Consider the following 12,222-nt stretch of genomic DNA (forward strand, 5'->3'; position numbering starts at 1 on the left):
GGGCTCCCTGCTCAGAGGAGAGCCTGCTTCTCCCTCTCCCTCTGCCTGCCTCTCTGCCTTCTTGTGCTCTCTATCTCTCTGTCAAATAAATAAATAAAATCTTTTTTTAAGATTTATTATTTATTTGACAGAGAGAGAGACAGCAAGAAAGGGAACACAAGCAGGGGGAGTGGGAGAGGGAGAAGCAGGCTTTCCACTGAGCAGGGAGCCCAACGCGGGACTCGATCCCAGGACCCTGGGATCATGACCTGAGCCGAAGGCAGACGCTTAACGACTGAGCCACCCAGGCACCCCAATAAATAAAATCTTTAAAAAAATAAAAAAATAAAAAATAATAAAAATTGGGAGATTTCAGCATGGGGCCTGGCTGGCTCAGTCCATAGAGCATGCGACTCTTGATCTCAGGGTCATGAGTTCAAGCCCCATGTTGGGCATGGAGCCTACTTAATTTAAAAAAAAAAAAATTTTTTTTTTTTAATAAAAGAAAAATGGGGGAGATTTCACATAAAAACCCAAAATTTTAGCTTCTCCTGAAAAAAGATCTGGTAACACTGGGTCACATTTCCAAATGGGAATACATTCGTGTGGAGCTGAACAGATCTGCTACCCGCCTCCCCCAATGACCATGGAGCATTTCTTCTCTGGTTCACCACAGGCCCCCTCTAACTTGCAGCACTTATTTACATCATCTGCCTGGTCTTTGTAGGCGTTTTCATTGGCGACCTCTGCACTGTACTGGGTTATAAGCAGTTCAAGAGGGTGAGGGTGCTGGAGGCAGTAAAAGGGCACTGACAGAGTAATTCCAAGCACTGGCTATTTTGGTGCCACTTCCTAGAATTTAGAAGAGAAGCATTTTCTAAGACTGAAACTGGAGAACATAGTAGAAGATCTGTGGAGAAGGTTCCAGGATGCACTCAAGAATTACACCGATGCCACAGAGGACCAAAAGATTGCCTTTGAGACTCTGCAGGTGAAAGATGAGAAGAGCTCCAAAGAGATTGAAGCACAGATGAAAAAAATACAGAGACTACAGGTGAGTGCAGCCAACTGGAAATACTCACTGCTTTAACTGCTCCATTATCCCCTGGTCATCTTCTCCCAGTTTCCACTGGACCCTGTCACTGGTTGGGGAAAGACAAGATCCTTGGATTTCAGTCCCCAGATTGTCCTTTTACCTGTCTCACTGAAGACCTTTAGCTTGTCAAGGGTTTCCTCTAAACTCTGTTCTTCCAGGACTCCATAATTATTTTAAAAAGCAAGATCATGGTGCACAGCCGTGAGAGTGAAGACCAGAACCAGTACATTCGTAAGGACAAGGAGCTGGTCCTTGCCCAACTGCGAAAACTTAAGGCCCAAAGGACTCAGGCCCGGGAACTATCCCAGGAAAACTTAGTCAAACTCACCTTGGAAAGTAATGCCACCCTCAAGGCCCTGAGAAGGATCGTCGATAAGGTAACAGGGGAGAGGGCAGTCAAACAAAACCAAGGAACTTGGCTCCCTGCGAAGCGAAAGGGGTCTGAGAGAGGTAGAGGGCTTTCTCCTGCTTCCTGCCTGAGTGGACATCTGGAGTACCTTTTTTATTCCGTGTTCCCTCCCCTCTCACATTTTAAATTAAATGAATTAATAATGAATTTGCTAAGACTGTAAAACACTTGGAATAGTGCTTGGCACCTAGTAAGCACTCTGTGTTAGATGTATTCATTACTCTTGTCTCACGTTTGGATGAATTGCTTCCCTGGGTTTAAGCAGGGGAACCAGCTCCACTATTTCCCCTCCCCACCCCCTTTCCTAATAAAAGGTCTCTTCCTGCTTCTGATAGGGTGAAAAGATCCTGAAACTTGCTGAAATATGTAGGAAGTTTGAAACAGAGGAAGAAAAAGTGCTGCCTTTCTATTCATCAGTCTTGACTCCCAAGGAGCAGGAGGAGATAGAAGAAATTTACCCAGAGGAGCTTACCGAGCAGCTCGCAAAGGTAAAAGTTCCTAGGGTCCAGAGGCCATCACCCAAGGTTGGGGATCATGGGGTACTGGGCTGCATTTGTTAATGGGCCTCAATATGCACCTTCTCCCTTTAACCAACTCCCAGGTGATAGTAAACTACACAGGGATGGAGAATTTCTGGAAAAGGTACAACAAAGTGAAACTGGAGCAACTGAGCCTCCAACATAGACATGTCCAGTTGTTAGAAATCAATGGGAAGTTGCGGGAGATGCTGAAGCAGTACTTGGATGGCATCTCAGTGAGTGACGAAGTGATGAGCCAGCTCAACCCACTCTTTATCGTCAACCATCGAAGTAACTTACCCCAGCCTTTGTCCACACCTACCACCCAGCCAGGTGACAAACCACCTCCAACCACTTACATCATTGAAGCAGCCCATGTGATCTCCCACATCCTGTGATATAAGGAGAAAATCGCTTTTCAAACCCCAAACAATTTTTTGAGAGACCAGAGGACTTTGCTATTAAAAATTTCCATGAGGTTTATGAGCTCCTTCTATGTTTGCCATATTGGACAGAGCAGTCTACTTGGAAGATACTAGGAATACGGTGGCCCCAGAGAGTGGAGATAATAGCTAGGCAATTATCAGGAGGCTCATTGTTCATGAAGCACTGCTTCTTCGAGTCTGGGCACTAGGAGGGCCAGAACCAATACCTTTGGGGTGTAGAGATCCTATGGAAACATTCAAGAGCAGGTCCTTGGCGGTAAGTTAGGACAAGAAGAGGCAGGGGAAGAGGTGATCCAAAGCCTCCAACCACCCCAATGTCAGGCAAGATCCAACTCAGAATGCCTTTTACCCCAGCCCTTTACCTCATTCCCACTTACAGCAGTAGCCTCAGAAAGTATCAGGTGAAGAATCCAGAGAAATTTTTAAAAATTATTTATTATTTCTTTTTGCTCTTGTTTCGTTTCTCTTCCTTGAGCTTCTTTCTGGAGACTTTAGGTCTGTTGGCCTTTTTGTATAGGTGATACCCAATGAGGCCCAGGAGGGCTGGTGCCATGGCCATGCCTATCAGAGGCAAAATGCCCTTCACCAGCTTTTGCCAGTAGTTGGCTCGGATCAGTGCAATCAGCTCCACATCAAACTGCAGCACTGCATCCGCTGAAGGCAGAGAGGAGGTGAGGGTTAGAATCTCTGCATTTTATCCAGGGCTCAGAATCTAAATGAAAACAGGGAGGGCAGGCCACACCACAGCAAAAACTATGAAGCTGACAAGATTTAAACATGTTGAGTTCCTTTAGACAAAAGTAGAGAAGGGTTATGAGCAGACTCTACTGATAGTTATGTTTACCCCAAATCTCCAAGTGTGGCTTGTGTTCAGTGACAAGTCTATGACAGGATAGGGAAACTTTCTGTGGATCTAAGACATACAGGCTGTTCGCCAGTGATAAGTGAGAGAACCTCTATACTAACTGTACTCCCATTTCCAAATAGCCACATCGATAGAATCTTTGCAGGGCTGAAATTAACTGGATTTAACCTAGACATTTTTTATTTTTTTTTTTAAAAGGATTTTTTTTTTTTTAAGATTTTCTTAAATTTATTTATTTGAGACAGAGAGAATGAGAGAGACAGAGAGCACACGAGAGGGGGGAGGGTAAGAGGGAGAAGCAGGCTCCCCGCCGAGCAGGGAGCCCGATGCGGGACTCGATCCCGGGACTCCAGGATCATGACCTGAGCCGAAGGCAGTCGCTCAACCAACTGAGCCACCCAGGCGCCCTAACCTAGACATTTTAAAATGTCACCAACCAAGGAGCACATGCAATGTGACTGTTAGAAAACATAGATGTTTCAACACAGACGAAGGAGGTGGCTTAAGAAGTAAGGAGCAGGTGAATGAAGAAGAGTGAGTCAGGGAGAAATGCAAACACTGGAAATGGGGAGATCACAGAGCTTTGGGTAAAAGAGTTTTTCTTTAGTCCCATGACCCTCTTTGCGGTTCTTCCTCTAAGTTGGAACTAGGATAAGAACTTTTATCCTAATAATCTGAAGTACAAAACATTTTAGCTAATAGGACATTTGTCATAACCCAAAACAAGAGATCTGCATCTTAGGAAATCTGTCCGGTGACCTGTTGATAGCCTTTTTTTTTTTTTTTTAAAGATTTTATTTATTTATTCATGAGAGACAGAGAGAGAGAGAGAGGCAGAGGGAGAAGCAGGCTCCCAAGGAGCAGGGAGCCCGATGCGGTACTCAATCCCAGGACGCTGGGATCATGACCTGAGCCGAAGGCAGACGCTTAACCATCTGAGCCACCCAGGCACCCGATAGCTTTTAAAGTTATAGGGTGGACTTGGCTTCCAAAAGTTGTTTTTTGTTTTGCTTTGTTTTGATTTACTTGACTGTGAATATTTTTACTGCCTCCTCCCTGGGGGAGCCTGAAAGGAGGGGTGGAGATGTGGTGATAAAGAAAAGGCAGGAAAAAGTCTAGAGTTCTGAGAAGGGGTAGCAGAGGCAACAGACCCAAGTGGCTCAAGTAGGTGTCTCCTCCCTAAAAAGTTGCTTTCTGCCAGAGGGAAGCCAGGTAGCCTTAACAGATTCTAGGTCTCTAGTCCCTGTTGGTGATCTGAAGAGGAAAAAAGCAGCCCTGCAGAAGGAGGCCCCAGCCACCCCTGGCCTTTTCAGAAAACTGGATTTAGACTTTTTCAAGCTCCAAACAGAGCTCTGAGGGCCTGGGTATTTTGACTGCCTTGAGAGAGAAAGGCCTCGTCAGATTACCTGGGATAGACGGTGGAAATCCCCGTTTTCCATAGGCCAAGTGAGAAGGAATGATTGCCCTTCGCTTCTCTCTGAGGGAAGGAATGTGAATCACAGCTAGAGGTGGGACCAGGTGGGCCCGCAGCCTCAGTCCATCTGCAGCCCCACCAGCAAAACTCTCTGGATATTCACTCCAAATGATGAACTTTCCCACCCGAGCACCAAGCAGGTTGACCAGGAAAGGTCTCTGTCCCCCCATATGCCTCAACTCCTCCAACAAAACCCACAGTCAGATAGGCACAGTGGCTTTGGATGCCCTTAGGGGTCCCAATGACCCGGACCTGCCCAGTGCAAAGCTTTTATCACACATTCTTCTGCCTCCTCTAGGAGCAAGGATAGCAAAGTAAGCCTCCCCCCATGCAAAGGGGGTACCCAAGCCCACCCCTGCCCAGATACTCACCCCACACACATGTCTAGAAGGCTCTGCTCCAGACCTTGAGGAAGAAGACACAACTGAACAGGAAGCTACCTACATTCCCCAAATCCCAGGAGAGGAGGATCTAAGGCTCCCTACGACCCTCAACTGCGCTGCCCACTTCTCAAATCCCTGGTTGCCAGTGGGGCATGGGGCAAAAGGAGTGTTAGAAACCATATTTGAACCTCAGGAGGTGACCGGTAGAGTCCTGGGGGGCATTTCCAATGTATTTCAGGGCTTGAGGAGGCGAAGAAGGGCTTAGGCTGGGAAGAAATAGAATGGGAGGCGCAGGTCACATACCTGGGATCACCTGCTTTTGGCCAAGTTCTATAACCAGAGGGTCTCTGGTCAGCGAAGTGTCAATAATGCGTCCATCTAGCAGGCTGCCCTGTGGGGAGAGGGCAGCAGGAGCGCACACCTAGTAGCTCCCTCTCAGCAGGCGCGCACCACACTCACCTGGGCCCCCGGGCGGCGGCGGCACCCCCCTCGCAGCTGCAGCCCAGCAGTCCCCTCTGGGCAGAAAGCAACAGGAAGCCCCAAAGGGCTGGCACTTCTCGGAGCTCTCCCCACCCTCCGCTTCTCTGCGCCGGGGCGGAACTGGCGGAAAAGCGGGGAAGGGAAATGGGCAGGCAAGAGGAGCGCCCCTACCCCCGCCACGTGCTCGACGACCCCAGAGCTCCAACTTAACTCCCGCACCGCTTGCCACGTGTCGCAGCCAACGCTGACGTGTTCCAGCAGGGCGCCGCCCCCTCCCAGGCCCCGACCCGGCCCCCCAGATCCCTCACCGTGTAGTGTACGTGGAGCGTGTCTCCAAAGGCAGCGGGCTCCGCACACGGCTCGGGGGGCTCCACCTATGATCGGACTGAGGAAGTCACGCAGGCTCCTCCAGAGATCCCGTTCCTGCCCCTGCACCCGGCACTCCCCTGCCCAGTTCCCGCACTCGCTCTCCTCCCCGCTCCCAGGTTCGTTCAGACCCCCTCATTCCCTCCCAAGGCCCAGCCGCCGCAGCCCCGGGACACCCTCTCCTCACCAGGGTCTCCACTTGGAGGGTCCGGACGGGACTTTCGGTTTCAAACCCAGCCTCAGTCCGGCACACCGCCCCACTGAGCAGCAGCAGCAGACGGAGCGGGAGTAGTGAGGGGCGCAGGGTCATGACTGGACGCGGGCCAAGGCACGGGGCACCAGGACAGGCTGCTCAGGGGGCGACAGCTAGGACAGCGGTTCCCTCGGCGCCCAGGCCGGACTGGACGGGACGGGGCGGGTCGCGACGAGCCAGCTCCTCCTCCAGCAGCCCTTCCTCCACCTTGTCCCCACCTCCTGGAGGGAGGAGGCCGCCGGGAGCCCTCCCTACCCTCTAAGATCGAAGGTCGCGTTTTATGACCCATCCGCTAGCCGTTCTGTCCCATAGCGAGGGGCTGGATCACTTAATAGCACCCACTTACGATGACCTACTGTGTGCCAGTCACTTTTCTGTAATCCTCAAAACCACCCTGAAAAGCAGGCATAATTGTCTCCATTTTACAGATGCGGAGCTGGGTGTTCAGGTTAAGTAACTTGCCCAAGGTCTTCTAGCTAGGTGGCGACAGAGACAAGATTCAAACCCAGGATTGCCTGAGTCCAGCGTGTTTGCTTTCTTTCCTCTGAAGATATATGTCTCTTCACACCTGTCCTGGCAGTGTCTGGTTGGCCCACCCCACCCAGCAGTTGTTAAAGAGGGCATCCCTCTCCCACCTCCAGCCCTTCAGCTTGAATTCTGGAGGTCATAGGAGGCAGGGAGCTGTCTCATCTCCCTGTTCTTTGGAAAGCTAATTTCATAGAGCCAGGAGCTATTTTCCTGTAAGGATGGGGTGAATGCCTTATCTTTTCCTGACACCAACATATCCCTCCTCCTTTATCAGCAAGCATGTAAAAAGGGCAGCTACCTATAACCCATTTGTTTGTGCAAGGACCTCGGATTTTATTTTTATTTTGCCCAACATGGGGCTTCAACTGACGCCAAAATGGGAGTCTCATGCTCTACAGACTGAGCCAGCCAGGTACCCCAAGGATTTCAGTTTCTTAAAGGGGTTTTAAATTATTTCAGACAATGCAACCAGTCCCCTTTTGTACGATTTAAGCCCTCAATGCCCACTCAGGCCATGGCATCTGAATTCTGCTCCCTCAAAAAGTCATCAGTGAGCTCAGTCACCAAATTCTTGGGTCATTTCTTGGTCCCTTGTCCTCTTTAGCATCTCTCTCGTATTTGATGCCATTGAGCTCTGAATGCCCTCCCAAGCTCTAGATACAACTGCCTACTGGGTATCTTCACCTGGATGTTTGACCAGCACGTCAAATCAACACACCCAATACTGTACTCATTCCTTTTTCTCCATCCATCCCATCTGTAACAATCTAGAATTCCCTATTTTCTGTTTTCTGTTAGTTTCTGTTAGTGGCTCTGCTGTTAGCATTCTCCTAGATTCTCCTCTCATCTCCCACATCAACCAGTCTCCTTTGGATTCTCCTTCCACCACCTCTCCAAGGGCTACTACCCTAATTAAGCCCTCATTACCTCTCTCTTTGGAGTTGTTGAAAAAGTCTCCTCAGCAGGATGGCAAGGGAATTTCTAGGGATGATGGAATGTTCTATATCTTGATAGGGAGGTAGCTTACATGGGTGTATGCATTTGTCAGAACTTATCAAACTATATGAGATCTGTGCATTGCATTGCATGCAAATTATACATCAAATTATACCTCAAATTAAAAAATAATAATAAACACAAAACTACATTTCCAAGTCTTCCTTAAAGCTGGATAAGGCCATGGGACTAAGTTCTGGCCAGTAAGACATAAACATAAGTGTTGGAAATATTGTCCTGGACTTCCAGCAAGGCTCCTTAAAGGGAATTAATTCAGCTAAGAAGTGTGTCATTGTGTGCTCCTCCTCCTCTCCCCAAGCTCCTTCCCTTCCTTTGTTCTGCTGCCTGGAACGTAGAGGAGATGAATTACACTCTAGCAGTCACATCAGACCATGAGGTGACCATGAGGATGAAGCTATGTGTGAGGACGGTGAAGCAAAAAGAAGCCTAAGCCCTGGGCGCCTGGGCGGCTCACTGGATTAAGTGTCTGCCTTTGGCTCAGGTCATGATCCTGGAGTCCTGGGATTGAGTCCTGCATGGGGCTCTCTGCTTGGCAGGGAGTCTGCTTCCCCACTCTCCCTTTCTCAAATAAATAAATAAAATTTTAAAAGATTTTATTTGTCAGAGAGAGAGAGCACAAGCAGGGGGAGCGGCAGGCAGAGGGAGAAGCAGGCTCCCCACTAAGCAGGGAGCCTGAAGCGGGACTTGATCCCAGGAACCTGGGATCGTGACCTGAGCTAAAGGCAGACGCTTAACCAACTGCACCACCCAGGCATCCCTAAATAAATAAAATCTTTAAAAAAAAAAAAAGTCGTCGTCTAGATAACCGTAGAGCCACCATTCCAGACCTGGACTGCCTATCACCAGACACTTTTTAACTGAGGTAGAAATGAATTTCTATCTGGTTTAAAAAAAGACAGACAGAGAGCACTCTAAGTCCCTCATCCCCAGCCTCTTCCTACTTTCGCCCATTCTGTACACTGCTGCTATCTGCTCAGCTCCAGTCATGGAGCCTATGGCCCCATATTGCCCAGTGAATAAAATTCAGACTCCATGATGTGCCAGTTGAAAGCTTTGCCCATCTGGTCCTAGTCTGCCTTTCCAAACTTGGCTTTTATTCCATTAAATTGAAGGCCTTTTAATGACAGCAACCTCATCTTTCTCATTTCTATATTCATTGCCTAGTATGGTGTTTGATATATAGATGGGTCAATAAACATTTATAAATTGAACCAAATCCTCTTCAATTGAACCAAATCCTCTTCCTGCTCACGGACTGTGGTCTGGCATCAGATGAACCTGCGTCATGTGTTTCCATCTCTGTGCCCTGGCTCATGCTCTTCCTTCACCTGTCAAGCTGCCTCCAAACCAAGCTGAAATATTACTTCCTCTGTAAAGTCCTGATTCCCTTATTTAGAAGTCACTTCTCTTATTTCTGAACTTCCAGCATACACTGGGGGACATTATTATATTTTCCCTTGTGTTGCAATTGTTTGTGTATGCCCCACTTCTCCCTATCTCTAAAGAGCCAGCTCACCGATGGCAAGGACAAGGTTACGATCATGCCTGGAGTCCCCTAGGTACTAGCTACACAATACCCCCCCGTATAACAGATTCTAGACAGATGTGTTTTATATTGAATAAATATTATGCTATGTAATACTTTTTCTTTTTGCTATGCGATACTTTTAATAGAATTAAAAATATCTAACTATACTGGGGTGCCTGGGTGGCATAGTTGCTTAAGCATCCATCCAACTCTTGGGTTTCAGCTCAGGTCGTGATCTCGGTGTTGAGATCAAGCCCTGAGTCAGGCTCCGCGCTCATTGTGGAGTCTGCTTGAGATTCTCTCTCTCTGCCCCTCCTGCTCATACTCTCCCTCTCTAAAATAAAAATAAATCTGTAAAAAATATATATATAATTATACTAACTTGGAAAACCTCCAAGACAAATATATATACCCTTATGTTTTTTTTAAAAAAAAGCGAGGAGGAGGACAAGAATAGAGCCTGGGTGGCTCAGTCGGTTAAGTGTCTGCCTTCGGCTCAGGTCATGGTCCCAGGGTCCTGGGCTCAAGTCCCACATCGGGCTCCCTGCTCAGCGGGGAGTTTGCTTCTCCCTCTGCCTGCCGCTCCCCCTGCTTGTGCTCTCTGACAAATATTTTTTAAAATAAATTAAAAAAAAACAAGAATAATAGATATGAAAGGAGTCCACTTATATCTTAAACCCTCCCCAAATGTGTGGAGGTATAGCTCTTTAAAAAAGAAACTACCAGAAGGAGGCACACTAAATAGCCACAGGTGGTTACCTTGGGAATGGGAGTGAGAAAAGTAGAGGGGAACAGGTTCTACATGTCGCTCTGTATACTTATGTTTTGTTTGGATGTTCTGCAATGAAAATTACTTTGGTTACAAAAATAAACTTTAAAATTAAATATTAAATGAATGACCACAATATATAAGAATACAAGGGAATGTGTGGGAGATGTTGAATGAGTTGAGCTAATGAAACTAAAGAGGGAGGGAAGAGTCCTTGTGATTAGAGAGGTCACGGGCAGCTTTGTAGATCTTAAAGAAAAGTGGTATTTTTTAAAAAGTGAGAAAGGGGATAAAGGCAGCAGGTCAGATGTCAGCTATTTGGGGAAAATGAGTGGCCCAGTTTGGCTAAAGTAATGGATTCCGGCAGAGGAGTAGAGAGACGGAGTTAGAGAGGGAAGCAAGAACTGGTTGTGGAGAGCCTGAATGTCAGACGAAGGCATGGGAAGCCCCTGAAGGTTTCTGAGCAAAGCTGTGACCGTGCACACTGCTCTGATGTGTGGGCTGACTGCAACAGTGTCATGAAGCTGGAAGGCTCCTGCCCAGTCCAGGTCTGAGGCGTTGTCCGGGATGGGAAGGGGAAGTGGGGGTGGAGTTGGGGGGGGGGCGGCGTGGGAATCGGGCAAAACTAAGACAACAATATCACCCACATAGGGCAGCACAAGCCCACCTGAGCCCAGAAGGGAACCGGGAGGAAGGAGCTTTCCCCTTGGATCAAGTTAAGAGGAACCTGAAGGACAGAGGAAGGTGAGATGGTTTTGGGAAAGGTAGGGAAGCTGGCACAACCCTGACTGGAGGCACAAGTTTGAAATCAGAGGGCCACTCCTAGAAAGGCCTCCACCTTCAAAGGTGTCTTGTCAGCGAGTAGAAGAAACTCTACCACAGCCCCCTGGACTCACAGGGTACCCACCAGGTCCAGTTTGGTTGAGGACAATGATGTTTATTCATTCATCAAGGCTGAATGCCTATTATGTGCCAGACAGTAAGCAGGGCACTGCTTTTTAAATATTTTTAATCTGTTTATTTTTAACAGACTTAATAAACAAAAAGCCTGTGAGTCAGCATATGTAAATCTGGATTCAAAATCTAATGCCATATTTTCAAGGGCATGTATACCTTAGATGACAAAATGTTTTCTTTTTAGGTATGGTTATGCCCTCATTCACCCACTCTCTTCTGCAGCTCATGGCCAAAGTGACACACACAAGCAGACACTCACCTTCAAGCCGTGATGGTGTATAGTCCTGACCCAAGTTCCTCACTTCCAGACCTCCAGCCACTGCACTGCTCCCTTTCCCAAGGTTTGCACTTCCTCAGATTTAACCTTCTCTTCCCTGTGCTCAGGAACTCGGGGTCATTCTTACCCAATCCCAGCAGCCAGGGCCAGGAAACCCAATTAGACTGAAAAACCTACAGAGGAAGGAAGGCCTCTGGATCCTATTGCTCCCCAGTGACGAGCAGGATACTTACTCTATTCCTCCAGTTACCAGGTTAGAAAGTAGAGAGCTGGACTTTGGCCCTCCTATCTCCACACCCTTCAGAACTGGAAAAGAAGTGTTCTTAGTACTGTGACTGCCTGCCCAAAGACAACACCCTGTGCACCAAGCAGCAGCAAAGGGGTATCCCCCACACAGTTATTCCCCAACTCTCACTACCCCACGTGCTGCACTATGGATGGATATCCCAAAGGATTTCAGAGCATCCCAGAAATGGATTCCCAGGTCTCTCCATCAGAACAGTGGTTTGACTTCCTTCTTAGCACAGGTCTGGAACCCTAAAAGGTACTAAGTAAATACCTGTTTTTTCTGCTCTGACCAATCTGGCACTTGAACTAGAAGTGATGCAGTGAACCCTCAGAGCCTTCAGACCTTATACCTCAAGTCTGAGAAACTCCTACATACCACACTCACTTTCCCTGTCACTGTCCCCAAACTCTGAAATGAAGGGGACAGTTCTGTTCTCCATCCCACCCAGACAAATCCAAGGCCTTCCACTGGCTCTCTCCAGGCTCATGTTGGAAACTCCCTTGCCCAAATTATTCTGAAGTAGACCCTGGGCCTCAAGTCTTCTGTCAAACCATAACTGAAGAGCTATTCAAGTTCTGGGCAGATATG

The 12,222-nt window shown here is 47.9% G+C and overlaps 2 protein-coding genes across 4 annotated transcripts in view; one reads left to right on the top strand and one right to left on the bottom strand.

The window, feature by feature from the left end:
- DRC2 (dynein regulatory complex subunit 2) overlaps positions 1-2,849 on the top strand; it is a 5,792-nt gene extending 2,943 nt beyond the window's left edge. The window contains exons 3-6 of one of the 2 annotated variants that reach the window (XM_081821588.1): positions 836-1,033; positions 1,234-1,452; positions 1,820-1,972; positions 2,086-2,841. In XM_081821588.1, coding sequence (XP_081677714.1) covers positions 836-1,033; positions 1,234-1,452; positions 1,820-1,972; positions 2,086-2,400 — 885 coding nt within the window. In that variant the 3' untranslated portion in view covers positions 2,401-2,841. Of the gene's footprint in view, positions 1-835; positions 1,034-1,233; positions 1,453-1,819; positions 1,973-2,085 lie in introns of both variants that reach the window. The other variant, XM_081821589.1, reaches the window with a different exon arrangement.
- Positions 2,850-2,865: 16 nt separating this feature from the next.
- FKBP11 (FKBP prolyl isomerase 11) lies at positions 2,866-6,444 on the bottom strand. 2 transcript variants are annotated; one of them, XM_006729257.3, is made up of 6 exons: positions 6,204-6,444; positions 5,959-6,024; positions 5,474-5,561; positions 5,159-5,192; positions 4,720-4,790; positions 2,866-3,102 (listed from the first exon to the last, which is right to left on the bottom strand). In XM_006729257.3, exons 1-6 carry the CDS (start codon positions 6,324-6,326, stop codon positions 2,885-2,887), a joined length of 600 nt encoding a protein of 199 aa, XP_006729320.1. In that variant the 5' UTR covers positions 6,327-6,444; the 3' UTR covers positions 2,866-2,884. The 2 variants fall into 2 exon arrangements, with proteins under 2 accessions (XP_006729320.1, XP_030879571.1); XM_031023711.2 differs by lacking the exons at positions 5,474-5,561; positions 6,204-6,444 and adding exons at positions 5,359-5,436; positions 5,630-5,770.
- Positions 6,445-12,222: the final 5,778 nt, after the last annotated feature.

This window comes from Leptonychotes weddellii, chromosome 5, assembly GCF_054177405.1.
Source record: "Leptonychotes weddellii isolate Sample4059 chromosome 5, ASM5417740v2, whole genome shotgun sequence".
In the NCBI taxonomy this organism is placed as follows: Eukaryota; Metazoa; Chordata; class Mammalia; order Carnivora; family Phocidae; genus Leptonychotes; species Leptonychotes weddellii.

Coding starts and splice junctions, on each gene's coding strand:
- FKBP11 (XM_006729257.3), bottom strand. CDS start 6,326: ATGACCCTGCGCCCCTCACTACTCCCGCTCCGTCTGCTGCTGCTGCTC. Junction 6,025..6,203: donor CCCTCCAAGTGGAGACCCTG/GTGAGGAGAGGG, acceptor GTCCGATCATAG/GTGGAGCCCCCCGAGCCGTG. Junction 4,791..5,158: donor CTTCTAGACATGTGTGTGGG/GTGAGTATCTGG, acceptor TCCTTCCCTCAG/AGAGAAGCGAAGGGCAATCA.